Source organism: Panthera tigris, chromosome A1, assembly GCF_018350195.1.
Source record: "Panthera tigris isolate Pti1 chromosome A1, P.tigris_Pti1_mat1.1, whole genome shotgun sequence".
In the NCBI taxonomy this organism is placed as follows: domain Eukaryota; kingdom Metazoa; phylum Chordata; class Mammalia; order Carnivora; family Felidae; genus Panthera; species Panthera tigris.
In genome coordinates this window covers 116,920,291-116,935,123 of record NC_056660.1, presented here as the reverse complement: position 1 = coordinate 116,935,123, position 14,833 = coordinate 116,920,291, and the positions used below count along the sequence as shown (strand labels likewise).

Here is a 14,833-nt window from a genome sequence, read left to right as displayed (position 1 = left end):
ACTGGTGACCACGGCCTGAGCCCCGTTTGGGGCAGGTGGCTGGACGAGATGGCTCAGCTTCCCGAAGATTTGGCCCCCGCCCGGAAGGAAATGACCCTAGCATCCTAGGACCGATGCTACGCGTCCTCCGCAAAGTCCAGAAGCTCACGCTCCAGAACCTAGAAGGGCGAGCCAAGCGACGGGAGGAACTCCGCAGGGGGCGTGGTCGGGAGGCGGGGCCTGGATTTCCCGGTTCCGCAGAGGCAGGCTGCGTGCTTGCGCAGCACGTACGAGCGGGGGTGGGGCAGGCAGCCGGGCGGGCGGCGGAGGCACGGGGCCTGGTCCCGCCGGCACCATGGCCAAGACCGTGGCCTATTTCTACGACCCTGACGTGGGCAACTTCCACTACGGTGAGGGAACAAGGTGGTCCGCGAGGGGTTTCGGGACGCGGAAGTTATGAGGCGGGGGTACTACAACTCCAGCGAAGGGTACTGACGAACTCTTTTCCCACCCCCAGGGGCAGGGCACCCTATGAAGCCCCATCGCTTGGCATTGACCCATAGTCTGGTCCTGCACTACGGTCTCTATAAGAAGATGATCGTGAGTCCCAACATCGCTGTTGGGTTTTGAGGGTGGGGGCGAGCTGGGCGGCCCTAGGATAGGTGGGCTGCACTGAAAGCACAGGGTGCGACCTACCCTTGGGATGGGGCGGAGGCTGGATTTCTGGAGTCAGGAACACCCACCTTGTGCGTAGTGTTGGTGGGTGGATCCACCGACTTAATGGGAGTTACTTCTTCATCTTAGATCGCTAACCTTTGACCTCAAGTGGACCAACCTCTGGCCTATGGTTAGGGTGGAGTGGGGCTGGTTTAAACGCAGATGTTTTCCTTTTCAGCATCTTAGGGTGTGGGCAGTGCTGTGGCTTCAAGAAAGAGAGAGGGGGCTGGATCACTGTATCTGGATGTGAAGTGTTCCCACCGGTTCCCACCCCTTCTCCGCAACCTCTCTGTGCCTCTGAGGAGCTAGAGCTCCAGGGAGGACTCCGCAGGCCTATGCGCAAATACCTATGTGTGTGTGAAAGAGAAGAGATGTCGTGGGTATTTCCTTATGAACTTAGAATACCCCCGCACAGTTCTACTTAATTGCTCCCATCTCCCAGATATGCACATGGGGACAGATAATCCCAAGCTTGGATTTTATAGTTGTGATAGGCGATTATAGCAGTTAAGTTTAGCCCTCTTGGGTCACAAGGGGAATTGGACAACAGTATGAACAAGTGTTGCCCACTGTTTGTGCTGAGGCACAGAAAAGTGAAATGGTTATAGAAAAGACTGAGGTGATGTTAGTGCATGATTCTATGAATCCTTTGAAATTGTTTGCTGGTATGTACCTGTGTGCATTTTCTGGGGAGAGAAACTTTTTGTTCTAGCCTAGTTTCTAAAGAACTGTGTGAACCCCTCAAAAGATAATAAATCTCTGGCTTAGCACCTTGGCCCTTTGGTTTTTAATTAGAAGGTTGTCACAAATCCTGTATTATTTAACTCCAAAATTAAGAACTCCAAGGAGAGAAAGGATGGCATCAGAGCCAAGGGGAGGAGATGAGTATGGAAAAAATCAAAACTAGGAGGTCCAAGGAAAAGTGCAGTGGATCAGGGCTCAAGGTTGAGAAGGTGGGAAAGATTGGGCTGGAAGTGGGAAGAAGGCAAGCCCACTGGTCTTTAGAAGGTTTGATCATAGTACCCCACCTGGCTAATCAGAGCCTCTCATCTTTACTGATGTTTGTTTCATATAATAGCAAGGATTGCAGCAGTGATAGGACCACTGCTGTGTGTGGTTTTGGACACTCCGTGGGGCTGGGGTCAGTGTGGGCAGTCTCAGCCCAATGAATAGGACTGACCTTGCCTCCGTTCACCTTGTTTTCCATCCCGAGGTCTTCAAGCCGTACCAGGCCTCCCAGCATGACATGTGCCGCTTTCACTCTGAGGACTACATCGACTTCTTGCAGAGAGTCAGCCCCACCAATATGCAAGGCTTCACCAAGAGCCTTAATGCCTTCAACGTGGGCGATGACTGGTGAGGGGAGGCCTGGGATTTTTAATGCCAGCCATTTCAAGGAGAATGCTTGAATGAGGTCTCCTGGCAGCAGTGGGAACATATGAAAGGGGTCCTGTTTGTCAGTGAATCATCATTTACTCATTTGGTTTTTTTCAACAAATATTTATTGGTTGTTTGCTCTAGGCCAGGCCCTGTGCTAAGTCCTGTGAAGGAGAGGTACATGGCCAACTGTGAGAGTGTATACTTGGGAGAATTACCTGTCATGGGTATGGGGTTGTCAGTGGAGGCTTTCTAGGGGAAGTAACGGAGGTTAAGCTGAGATCTGAAGAAAGAATAGGAAGTAATTAGGTGAAAGGTGGTTGGGAAGACACAAGGTGAGGCAGGAATGTCATTGGGTATCAGGGACAATCTGTGCTGAGGGTTTGTGCGAGTGTGGTATGCCACTCATTTGAGAAACAGAAAAAAGGTCAACCACATTTTATGAAGGAAAGAGTGATCGGAATCAAGGCTAAAGAGATGCTTAGAACCTTTAAATGGTAAATAGCCCTATTATTAATTGAGGCTCTTACCCCTAGAGTAGACAGAAATTATCAAAGTGTTTTAAAAGTAAGAGAGTGATTTACCCTGAGAGAAGTTTACATTGAACTTTTCATACAAAGAAGACTCAGAGTTAGGTCCTTTGGGGAAGGGAGTGGATAACAAAGATAAGCCATGATCGTTGCTTGCATTCTTGTATATATTCATGAAAATGTAATAGTCATAACAGTTACCATTTACTCAATTTATTTTTAAACTTTTTATTAGGAAAATTTCAAACATTTCGAAAGAATAGTACTGTAAACTCCCCTATATCCATCACCACCTGCAACATTTATAAACAAATGACCAATCTTACTTCATCTGCATCGCAGATCATTTTAAAGCAAACCTAACATTTTTGAAATGACATGTAAATACTTGATTGTGTATCTCCAAATGATACTCTTAAAAAAGAACTGTACATGCTTGAGTGTATGGGTGGCTCAGTCAGTTGAGCGTCCAACTCTTGTTATTAGCTCAGGTCATGATCCCGGGGTCTTGGGATCAAGCCCCATGCCGGGCTCCTCACTGAGCATGGAGGCTGCTTAAGATTCTCTCTCTGCCTCAACTCCTGCTGTCTCTCCCTAACTCTAAAAATTAAAAACAAAAGAAAACAACCCCCCCCCCCCCGTACACATTGTGATTATCACTCCTAAAAAATTAGCAGTAATTCCTCAATATCATCATATATGCAATCAGTATTCAGATTTCTCCAACTGTCTCCTAAACTTTTCTTTCTTGCAGTTGATTGTATTTGGTTGATAACATTTCTTAAGACTTTTAATCTGTAGTGTTTCCTTCTCTACTTTGAATTTATTTCTTGAGGAAACCAGGCTGTTGATCTGTAGTTTCCTACAACAGCTACTGTTTATTGAGTACTTACTCTGCTATGCTCAGGTTTGCTGGTACATCCACTTAATTCTCACGTCAACAGTGAGATGTTATAGTCCTTTTAAGTTAGGCATAAGGATACCAAAATTTGAGGAGATTTACGTAACTAGCCTGAGTCACAAAACTGGTCAGTGAAAGTGGCAGGATTCAGTTCCAAAGCCCAGGTTTTCAAACACTTCAGTGTTCCCCGAAAGGTGTTGCCAGTGGAAGCACTCTGGGCTGGAAGATGGAAACCAAGTCCTTAGGCTGGCATTGACCACCTTCCCAGGCTTACCGTCATGTCCCTGCTTGCATTGGATTCCTTTCTGGAATGCCCTTTGCTCCTCTTTCAACCTCTCCAAGGCCTTCCTGGTCTTCATACCACCATGAAGTTTCATACCATGAAGACTTTCTTGACCACACGAGGCACAAAGTTCTGTCCTGTACACACTGCCCTCGTCTTTTGGTGTTTGATCGCATGCTGTCTTGGGAGCTTCCTTGGTATTTTTTTATTGCTGCTGCTGTTGGTTCTGAGCTAACTTTACAGGTGTCAGAATGCAGTCACCCTCAGGCCACAGCTGGGGCTCTGTAACTGCTCTCTGTGCAGTTAGGGAATACTACCTACCACTGGGCCCTTTGCACTGCCTCGGTTGTGCTGTCAGACTTAAGCTACAGTCACACCTATGTATGTATTTCAGATGAGAATCAGGGATTTTTCCCTTTTAATTAATTGAGAATTAGTTAATTAATTTTGATGGTTTTCAAATTAATGTACTATAAAAAACCCAATTATACTGCAAGGCTTTTAATGGAAAAAAACAAAACAAAACAATCCCAGATCTATCCCTCCCACCCATAAAATCCCTCTCCCCAGTGGCAGCCACTTTCAGGTCCTTAGCTATTTCTTCTGATATTTACCTTTGAATTTCAAAGCACTGATATTAATCTACTACTGTTCCTAATAATCTCTAATACTTAAGTAATGCCCTCTTTGTGTCAGGTACTATCCTAAATGCTTCACAGGCATTAGCTCATTTAATCTCATCAATCTCTGTGAACCAGGGTCTGCTATTGTCTCCTTTTTACAGATGAGGACACTTAGGCACAGAAACTTTATTTATTTAAATTTAATTAATAATTAATTAGTTTAGAGAGGAAAGAGCCAGAGCCTACATGCGTGGGGGAGGGGCAGAGATTGAGGGAGACAGGTGAGATCATGAACCTGAACTGAAATCAAATCAAGAGTTGGGTACTTAATGGACTGAGCCACCCAGGTGCCTCAGGCCCAGAAACTTTAAACAGCTTGTCCAATGTGATCATTACCAAGTGTTGAAGAGTCAGAGTTTGAACCTAGGTAATCTGGCTCCAGAATTTGTCTCTTGAATCGTGCTACCATATTATACTGCCTGTTGTAATGTGCTTGTATTGCTATTTTTTCACTTTACAACTTAAAGTGTTTTCTATTAAGCTCTTAGTATGGGAAATGAGCATTTAGTCTCCTCATACCATCACCCTGGCTTCCCCTTCCCTTCCACCTTCACAATATGTCACTATTTTTATTAAATAAGTATTCTATGTTTACATCGTTATAACTTTGAAAAATTCACTTTCTAGACAGCCAGATAGTATAGTATGATTTAATTTTTCTATTTGTACACCTTTTTGTTTTTCCAGGAGTCGATAATCACATTGTTTTTTCATTTGCTTAGTTTTCTAGGTATCAATTGTTAATTCTTCCCAGAACCTTTGAGAAATTATAAAACTCCCTACACCTCTTTTTTTTGTAGTCAAATGTATCAGCTGAACGATTATTTTTTGAGAACTAAAACTAGGGAGGGGTCTTTTAATCCTTTCCTTTTTTATAAGTCAAGTTTATAAAGGTAAATTTGCATACAGTAAAATTAACCCTTTTTAAAAATTTTTTATTTATTTATTTTGGGTAGAATAGGGGAGGGGCAGATAGAGAGAATCCCAGGCAGTCTCTATGCTGTCAGCATAGAGCCTGATGTGGGGCTTGGTCTCCCGAATTGTGAGATCATGACCTGAGCAGAAATCAAGAGGCAGATGCTGAGCCACCCATGACTGAGTGACTGAGCCACCCATGTGCCCCTAAAACTCACCCTTTTTAGGCTTGTAATTCTGAGAGTTTTAACAGTGTGTATCAAAGTATAGATTATTTCTATTATTCCACAAAGGGCTCTTATACTCTTACAGTCAGTCTCTTCTTTCCAGCTTAGCTCCAGGTAACTACTGATCTGAGGTCTGTCCCTATATTTTGCCTTTTCCAGAGTGTTATATAAATGGAGCCATATAATATATAATGTTTTGTATCTGGTTTTAAGCCTCTCCTTTTTATAAAAAAAAGAAGGTAATAATTATAATTAACATCAACTTCCGGAGTACTAGGTACCACATGCTTTGTTAAAGAGTTTCTATAGTTTATCCTTATTACTTTCTGTGGGTTATCCTTATCCTTAAACTGTATATGGGAATACAGTTTTTTCTTAAAAATGTGTGATTCTAAAGAATATTATTGAACATTGTGTTAAAATCTGATATGCATAAAAGAATCTTTTAAGAATAACAAAGTTTATGTTCTCTCTTAATTTATTTCCTTTTTGGTGTGTTGCTTAAGTACCTAGAAGCTGCCTACTTTTCTCCCCAGCCAGGATGCAAACTCCCTGACAGAGTTAAATGTTTTTTTACTTCCATCCAGTGACTTACACAGGGCTTGGTACATGGTTTGGTCCAAAATATTTGTTGAATAAATTTGCACATAACCTGGGTGCATAGGGTGTGGGGAGAAGGTTATTAAAGAATAGAGGTTGGAGGGGTTTGGAGTTAGGGGAGAGGTGTAGGAAGGACCTGGTTGGAAATAAAGAGCTCTGACTTGCTTCTCTTCCCTGCAGCCCAGTGTTTCCCGGGCTCTTTGAGTTCTGTTCCCGTTACACAGGCGCATCTCTGCAAGGAGCAACCCAGCTGAACAACAAGGTGACCATGGCCCTGAGTCCTGTTCTCCCTTTCCTATGGGTCCTTTCACTCAAGGCCTTAACCCTGAGCCTGAGCTTCCAGCTTTGGGGATGGACAAGGAGGACTGTGAGTTGGGTGTTTGTCTTTCAGATCTGTGATATTGCCATTAACTGGGCTGGTGGTCTGCACCATGCCAAGAAATTTGAGGTGAGTGAGGAGATGATGGGGGAGACAATGACTGCCCTAGGTAGGTGGTCAGGATGACAGTAGGGGGCAGCTGGGCAGAGGAGTCGTTCCTCTCTTTGTAAGACCACTGTCTCACTGTAGGCCTCTGGCTTCTGCTATGTCAATGACATTGTGATTGGCATCCTGGAGCTGCTCAAGTAAGTAGCCTGGGAGGAGTTGGAGGGACTTGTGAGACCTGTGGGTGAGGAGGTCTCTCAGATGGCACTGGCCCTGACCCTGGCCTCCACCCCCATACTAGCTTCTCCACAGTTCATAATGCTTTGCTCAGACTACATCCTCTGTGTGTTGCTGGAAACTCCCTGCTGCCTGCTCACATTTCAGTCTTCTCTGCACATCCCTCTCCTGTCCCTGCCTCCAGGCTGGAGCCCCAGGGTTGCCCATAGGGATGGCATTAGGTTTCAGTGGATTTGGGCTGAAGCAGACTCTTCATAATTCCAGACCTTGTTTTGGGAGGAGTGGGTTGGATGGTTTTCTTGCTGGAGTTCCATTCTACCTCAGACCCTGGCTTGGCCGTCATCCCAGGTACCACCCTCGGGTGCTCTACATTGATATTGACATCCACCACGGTGATGGAGTTCAGGAAGCCTTCTACCTCACTGACCGGGTCATGACAGTCTCCTTCCACAAATATGGAAACTACTTCTTTCCTGGCACAGGTATGGGAATAGGGATGACCGTCCCCTTTGCTCCTTCAGCTCTTTACTGTGATGGCCTCCTGCTTAACCTTCAGGTCTCGGCTCAGGTGGCCTCTCCTCAGAGAAGTCTCTCCTGACCACCACAGTTAAAAGTAATCCCTCCTTCCCCGTTACTCTGTCACATCCTCGTGCTTGCTTCTCTTAGAGCACTCACTGCTATTTGTATTTATTGCGGTGTTTTGTTTTGTTTACTGTGTCCCTCCTCATCATGCCCACCTGCCAAGAATATAAGTTTGGCGGGATTTCATTCATTTTTTAGTTCTTTTTACTACTAGATCCCCAGCGCCTAGTACACAGGTTGGCTCATAGTAGGCCCGCAAATATTATTTGTTGAATGAATGCAAGCCACGAGAGGTGGGGTGGCTCTAGGGAGTATGTGGTGGAGGGACATAGATGTAGTGAGAGGCCCTCAGGGTACGGGTTGGGGTTGAAGCAGCTGGGTTGTGAGTGCCCTCTGTGGATGGCTCCCACCCCCTACTCTCCACTTCCCTATAGGTGACATGTATGAAGTTGGAGCAGAGAGTGGCCGCTACTACTGTCTAAATGTGCCCTTGCGGGATGGCATTGATGACCAGAGTAAGTATTGAAGTCTTTTCCCTGCACGCTAGACCTCTTCTTTCTCTCCTTGAATTAACCTCTTCTGCCTGGTATTGTCTGCTATTGGGCCAGGTGTCCTTAAGGATGAATGGCCTTCAGAGGGACCATGAACCCCCCGGAAATTGTATGCGACATGTTATGTGTAGGTGCATTTTTTTGGGAAAAGGGTCATTAGCTTTCATCAGTCACTCAAATGGGTCTGGGACCCCATTCAGAAGTTCAGAACCAGTGATTTGGTTCTTTGGGTTGCCCCTTTTCCTGGGCTACATGCTCTCTCAACCCCCTTTTTCCTTTTGTTCCCTGTCTCCCCATCCCCTTGGGGTGCCAGGTGCCCATCTTTGGCCCTCTCCCAGGTTACAAGCACCTTTTCCAGCCGGTTATCAACCAGGTAGTGGACTTCTACCAACCCACGTGCATTGTGCTCCAGGTAATACTGTCAGTGCCTCCTCAAGAGGGCTCTGCCTGGGCTTAGGGGAAGAAAGCAGGGAGGAGGAGAGCCCCAGTATTGGTCAGGGAAAGGAAGTGAAGGACATCTGGGACGTTCTGATCGGTTATCTCACTGCAGCTGCCTGGGGTTTTGCTTTTTGCAGTGTGGAGCTGACTCTCTGGGCTGTGATCGTCTAGGCTGCTTCAACCTCAGCATTCGAGGACATGGGTGAGATTTGCCTTCCTTCCCTGCCCCCAGGTTTTCAAGTGGCTTTGGGCCTTGATACACGAAGTGGGGGTAGGTGGCAAATGGGCCATAGGAAGAATAGGGAGAGTCACTCCTATGCAGTGAGAAAGGCCCATGCAGAGGCACTGAGACAGGGAAGAGCTGGTGTAGCAGAGGAGATGAAGTCACAACAGTGAGGCAAGAACACAGGGAGCAAGCTGGAGGCGGTTTGGCTTGAGGCCTGTGAAGGCAGCCGTGGCAAGGTTGTACAGAGCCCTTACCTCATGGTAAGGAGTCTGGATTATATTTCAGATATGATGGGAAACTGCTGGAAGATTTTAAACAGGGAAGTGACATGATCCAACTCAGGTTTGAAAGTGACTGCTCTGGGGCGCCTGGTGGCTAAGTCGGTTAAGCGTCCGACTTCGGCTCAGGTCATGATCTCACGGTTCGTGAGTTCGAGCCCTCTGTCAGGCTCTGTGCTGACAGCTCAGAGCCTGGAGTCTGCTTTGGATTCTGTGTCTCCCTCTTTCTTTGACCCTCCCCAACTAGCACTCTGTCTCTGTCTCTCTCAAAAATAAATAAACATAGAAAAAATTAAAAAAATAAAAAGAGAAAGTGACGGCTCTGACTGCTGAATGCAGGAAGGATTGGGGTGGGGGTTGGGGACAGGAGTGGAGGTGGGAAGACCAGCTAGGAAGCCATTGGTGTCGTCCAGGCAGCAGATGCAGTGCCTGGGTTTAGGTGGAGAAGGTGACCAATGAGACGTACATGATTGGAGTTCTATTTTGGAGGCTAGAACTGACAGCACTTATTGGTGCATTAATGAGAATAGTTGATTAACAAGTAGGGTGTCAGGGTGGGTGTTGAGCAGGATGGAGGTGGGAGTGCACTTTGTTTTTTAAATTTTTATTGAGATACAATATGTATGTAATACAGTACACATATCGCAAGAGTATAAGTCAATGAATTTCATTACCTAGATCAAGATATGGAACCTTTTCAGGGCACTGGGGTGGCTCAGTCAGTTAAGTGTCCTGCTTCGGCTTAGGTCATGATCTCACAGTCCGTGAGTTTGAGCCCTGCGTTGGGCTCTGTGCTGACGGCTCAGAGCCTGCAGCCTGCTTTGGATTCTTCCTCTCTCTCTGCCCCTCCGCCACTCATGCTCTGTCTCTCTCTGTCTCTCAAAAATGAATAAATGTTAAAAAAAAAAATTAAAGGGGCACCTGGGTGGCTCAGTCGGTTAAGCGTCCGACTTCTGCTCAGGTCATGATCTCGCGGTCCGTGAGTTCGAGCCCCGCGTCGGGCTCTGTGCTGACAGCTCAGAGCCTGGAGCCTGTTTCAGATTCTGTGTCTCCCTCTCTCTCTGACCCTCCCCCATTCATGCTCTGTCTCTCTCTGTCTCAAAAATAAATAAACGTTAAAAAAAAAATTAAAGAAAAAAGATATGGAACCTTTAATAGTTCCCTTGTGCTCCTTCCAGGCAATAGCTAGAGATGTACACTTTGAGTTTTTAAGAACTTCCTCCAGCTATTCCCCTGGTTCCTTTTAACAGGGAATGCGTCGAATATGTCAAGAGCTTCAATATCCCTCTTCTGGTGCTAGGTGGTGGTGGCTATACTGTCCGAAATGTTGCCCGCTGCTGGTGAGCATGCTCCCTGATTTTCTTCCTCCCCCTTGTCCACTGTGAGTTGGGGGCTCCCTGAGAGATGGCCAGGTGGGCCCTTCAGCCCACTTGCTCAGCTGAGCCCACTCTGCTGTTTGGTTTCAGGACATATGAAACATCGCTGCTGGTAGAAGAGGCCATTAGTGAGGAGCTTCCCTATAGTGGTAAGGACCACCCCATGATACCCCATAGCAGGAAGCCATTCTCAGAAGACCCCTGAATAGCCTGGTTTGAAGGCAGATCAGAATTTTTTTCTTATTATTATTACAGGTTGGAAATTTGACACTCTAGGAGCTCTGCAGACTGAACTCCTAAGCAGGGAAAAGATTGGACAGCTCTTTTGCAGGGGGTTTGGATGGGAAGGAGATAGGTTGGGAAGTCTCAGGACCTGCCTGTCTCTGTCTAAGCCATACCTTCTCTCCTGATCTCCCTTTCCCTGCTTAGAATACTTCGAGTACTTTGCCCCGGACTTCACACTCCATCCAGATGTCAGCACCCGCATCGAGAATCAGAACTCACGCCAGGTCAGCAGCTTGGAGAAACTGAACACAAGGGTTGGGGGAGCCTAGGAGAGGTCCAGGATGAAATCAGAGAAACCAGAGAAGAGAGGAAAGTTCTTAGTTGTCACTATAACTCTTATCAGCTAGGAGGCAGCCTGGGTTCAAGTAGAGGCAATTGGGGTCAGGAGGAGGGACATTTATCAGGTGGGTACTTGAACTAGGATTCAGAAAGGGATTAGAACTAGGATGGTATGGGTGAAAGGTAGCTAGAAGTGTGGGTGCTCTGGGAATCCCTCACTCTCTATTCCAAATCCCAAATCAGTACCTGGACCAGATCCGCCAGACAATCTTTGAAAACTTGAAGATGCTGAACCATGCACCTAGCGTCCAGATTCATGATGTGCCTGCAGACCTCCTGACCTATGACAGGACTGACGAGGCTGATGCAGAGGAGAGGGGTCCTGAAGAGAACTATAGCAGGTCTGGGGCAGTGACTTGACAGCCGGGGCTTCCAACAGGCATATGGGGGAAATTAAGAGGGAAAAAGTAAATAGGAAGGCATTAGCTTGATTGCTTCTGGCTTAGCTCCTTTAGTACTTACTTTTTGGTCTGTTGCAATTCCACACTCTTGGTGTGTGTGTATGTGTGTGGGTATGCCACAAATAAGTAATTTATTGTCAAAATTTTAAACAACACCAAAATATGTTAAGCTTGCATTCACACAGTCCCAGACCAGTTTGACAAGTAACCACTGTTAATAGTTTGATTTCTATTTTTTCAGATAGATCTTTTTCAATAGATTATAAGTATACTACTCAACATACATGTATGAACACAAACACCTACACACTCATTCTCAGAGTTTGTGCATCTTTTGTTTTTAAATGTAAGTTGGATTATTCCATACAAGTTGCTCTACAATTTACACCTTTTTTTTTTTAAACAAAACAGCATATCTTTCCATGTGATTATGTATCGATCTGCTTCATTATTTTATTAGCTGTATAATATTGCATTGTGTGGGTGTAGCATAATCTAAGTACCACTTATGGCATTTACATTATTTCCCTTTTTTTTTTTTTACCATTACAAAGAATATGGTGATGCCCCCCCTTATACAAATATACGTCTTTGTATGCTTGTTTCAGTAGGCTGTGTGCACTAAAACTTTTTATATTTGTTGCCAAATTGCCCTCCAAAAAAATCTATAACAGTTTATAATATTCCCAGCATTTTACGTGCTTCTTCCAGGTTCAGAGCTCTACAGGTCATTGCTTATATACTCTCTAAGACCCTTTGAGATCTTTCCTCTGTTCATTTTTTTTCAGGTGTGGTAATTATATTATGTCTTTTTTTAAGTCTTTATCTTTCTGAGATACATATTAAAATATTTACATGTACATTGAGTTAGGGAAAAAAAGAGATTAGAGCTTTTAAAAAATTTTTTAAATCCCAGAATAGGTTTTTCTGAAAAATGAAGGGAAAAGACAGCAGAAACAAGAAGTGTAGAAAGAGATGCACTTAATGGAGAACAGATATCCTTACTTGACTGAGGGATAACCACAGCTGGTTACCTGCACCTCCCACGCAGTGTTAGAGGTTCGAGCTGGCTCTGAGTGTGATGACCTTCTCAGTCCCTTCCAGAATCTGCTTCTCTTAGAGGTCAGCTTTCAGATTTCTCCTTTAGATCTGGGCTTTACTGCTTGGATCTTTGGAACCACTCTACTCCTCCTCCATGAACACCCTCTTCTTCCCACTCCTGGTTGAGGAGGTATCAGAACCTCTGGCCTAAGGATTCCTTTTGAATGCATCGCCTCCTTGTCAACTTCTCCAGGTCTCTGAAGCTTGACTTCTAGAATTGATTTTCTTAGAAACGTGCTTTGAAGTTTCTCCTTTTGGCAGAGTTTGGCTTTTTCATCTCTGGTTCTAGGCTGGTGTCTGGGCCTAGTCTCTGTATAATACTACCCCCTCTCAACAGCCAGCAGAAGCCTCAGGCCTCTTCCTGCCCTAAGCCCTACCTCACTGTGAGACCACTCACCGAGTTCCTGTTCTTTGATCCCTATAGTTCCAGCTTGCATAGCACTTGCAGAATTGTAATAGGAGTGACTACTTTTTGTGGATTTGCTAAGCATCAGACTCAATCCTAAGTGCTTTATATTAAAACATATGTATCTTCATGTCATCGTTCTACTGTCATCAGACAACCCTAAAAGGTTATCCTCAAATCACCAGAGGAGGAATCTGAGGCTCAGAGAGGTTAAGTAATTTGCCAAAGGTCCTACAGCTAGTTAAATATCAGGACTGAGAGTCAAGCCTGAGTCTCTGACCCCACATCTTTAACTCTTATGCACTCAGAGGTAACTGAGACATTGTTTACCAGGCAGATAGGGCTTTCCCTGACTTTGTTCTCCAGCTTCTCTTCGACGACTTTCTCCCTTCTTGCTCAGTTATCAGTGTGGGCAAGGTAATTCAGTTCTCAGTTACTCATATTCTCTCAGAGAGTAGTTTTCCAAAAAGAAAGAAACCCGTATTGAGTACTTACTGGGCACTGAGTTGCTTTCGCATCCCTTTCATCACTCTCCTTTCCATTGCTCTTAGAACAAAGCCCCATTCTTTGACCAGGGCTTTAGAAAGCCCTGTGTGCTGGTGTTTGCCTATGTCCATGGACTTGTCTGTAACTACTCTCCTCCCTGCACACTGCTCCCAACTATCCTGGCCTCCGTGCTCCTACTGGAATACATCAGTCACCCTCCACCTGATAACACTGTACTTGGTTTTCTTGCAGCTTAAAATGGGCTTCCACAGTTATTTGTCTGGCTAGCTCCTTCTCGGATTTGAAGTCTTACCTTAGAACAGCTGTCTGTAATAATTCTTCCTGAAGTTTACCCTTTTTCCCCCCTTCACTCTCATTCAGATCCCTTTATTTCTTTTTTTTTTTTTTTCAGAGCACTTTCCACCATGGTAAATTATCATCTTTATTTACTTACTTTGTTAGTTACTGTCAGTCTTGTTTATTTGGTGTTTTGAGGATAGGCAGAAATTTTACTGAACTTATTGTCTGCTGTATCGCTGTGGCTTATGATGGTGGCTGGCATAGAGTAGTCCCTCAGTAAATGTTTATTGACTACAAGAATGGATGGAATGGATCGCTACCAGTCTCTGCCAACAGGAGAGGAGTAGTTCCTTGACAAAAGGGGCCTAAGACGTAGCTCCAGAGAGGGTGCCTGTGTGGGGGAAGATGAGAATTTGGGGAATAGGATCCTGACCTCTCTCCCTTGCTTTGCAGGCCAGAGGCACCCAATGAGTTCTATGATGGAGACCATGACAATGACAAGGAAAGCGACGTGGAGATTTAAGAGCAGCTGGGCTTGGCTCTAGCCCAAGGAATTCATTTTTACCTCTTGTTTGGGCAGGAGGGAAAAGATGTGGCACCCACAGCCCTGGATGGTCACTTTCAGGGCTTTACCAGTGCTGGAGGAGGGTTTGGAGACCACACCTGGTTTTTGAACCAACTATCCCCTTTACTGTATTTCCCAAGGCCTGACAATGGTACTTATTAGGGATTGGATGGGGACAAGGATAACTTCCCCTAGGACATCTTGGGCAATGGGCCCTAGATGCTGTTCCCAGCTACTTTGGCCCCCTTATTTCTTTCCTGCTTCCCTCCAACCCAGAGACTTACAGGGATGAAGATGTTAGACGGGAGTAAAGTTGCCTCAGACTTTCTCCTTTCTTGGTTTCCCCTACAGCAAGCCTTGTTTTCAGTGCAGGTGAAGAGTGAGGGATTTTAGGGGTTTCTGGCTCTCTAACATCTTAACCCCAGATGATGGGAAATATGGTTTTGAGTCCGGGGAGGATGTAAAAATGTCTCTTTCTAACTTTTGGCTTTATGTCCATTTTACCACTGTTTTTATCCAATAAACCAAGTTGGTATTTTTTGTACCTTTTGCCTTCCTGGGAATATTATTAATTCTTGCTAGCTGCCTATATATGAAAGGAGAAGAAATGGGGGTCATGATGTATA

General features: G+C 45.2%; 1 protein-coding gene across 2 annotated transcripts; it reads left to right on the top strand.

The window, feature by feature from the left end:
• Positions 1-60: 60 nt before the first annotated feature.
• Positions 61-14,752, top strand: HDAC3 (histone deacetylase 3). Of its 2 annotated transcripts, none has more exons than XM_007077918.3 (15): positions 61-405; positions 497-579; positions 1,910-2,052; positions 6,393-6,474; positions 6,604-6,660; positions 6,781-6,836; positions 7,222-7,355; positions 7,890-7,970; positions 8,345-8,418; positions 8,582-8,646; positions 10,199-10,288; positions 10,415-10,473; positions 10,754-10,833; positions 11,132-11,289; positions 14,096-14,752. In XM_007077918.3, the coding sequence occupies exons 1-15, from the start codon at positions 114-116 to the stop codon at positions 14,163-14,165; spliced, it is 1,524 nt and encodes a 507-aa protein (XP_007077980.2). In that variant the 5' UTR covers positions 61-113; the 3' UTR covers positions 14,166-14,752. The 2 variants fall into 2 exon arrangements, with proteins under 2 accessions (XP_007077980.2, XP_007077979.1); XM_007077917.2 differs by having other exon boundaries at positions 260-389.
• Positions 14,753-14,833: the final 81 nt, after the last annotated feature.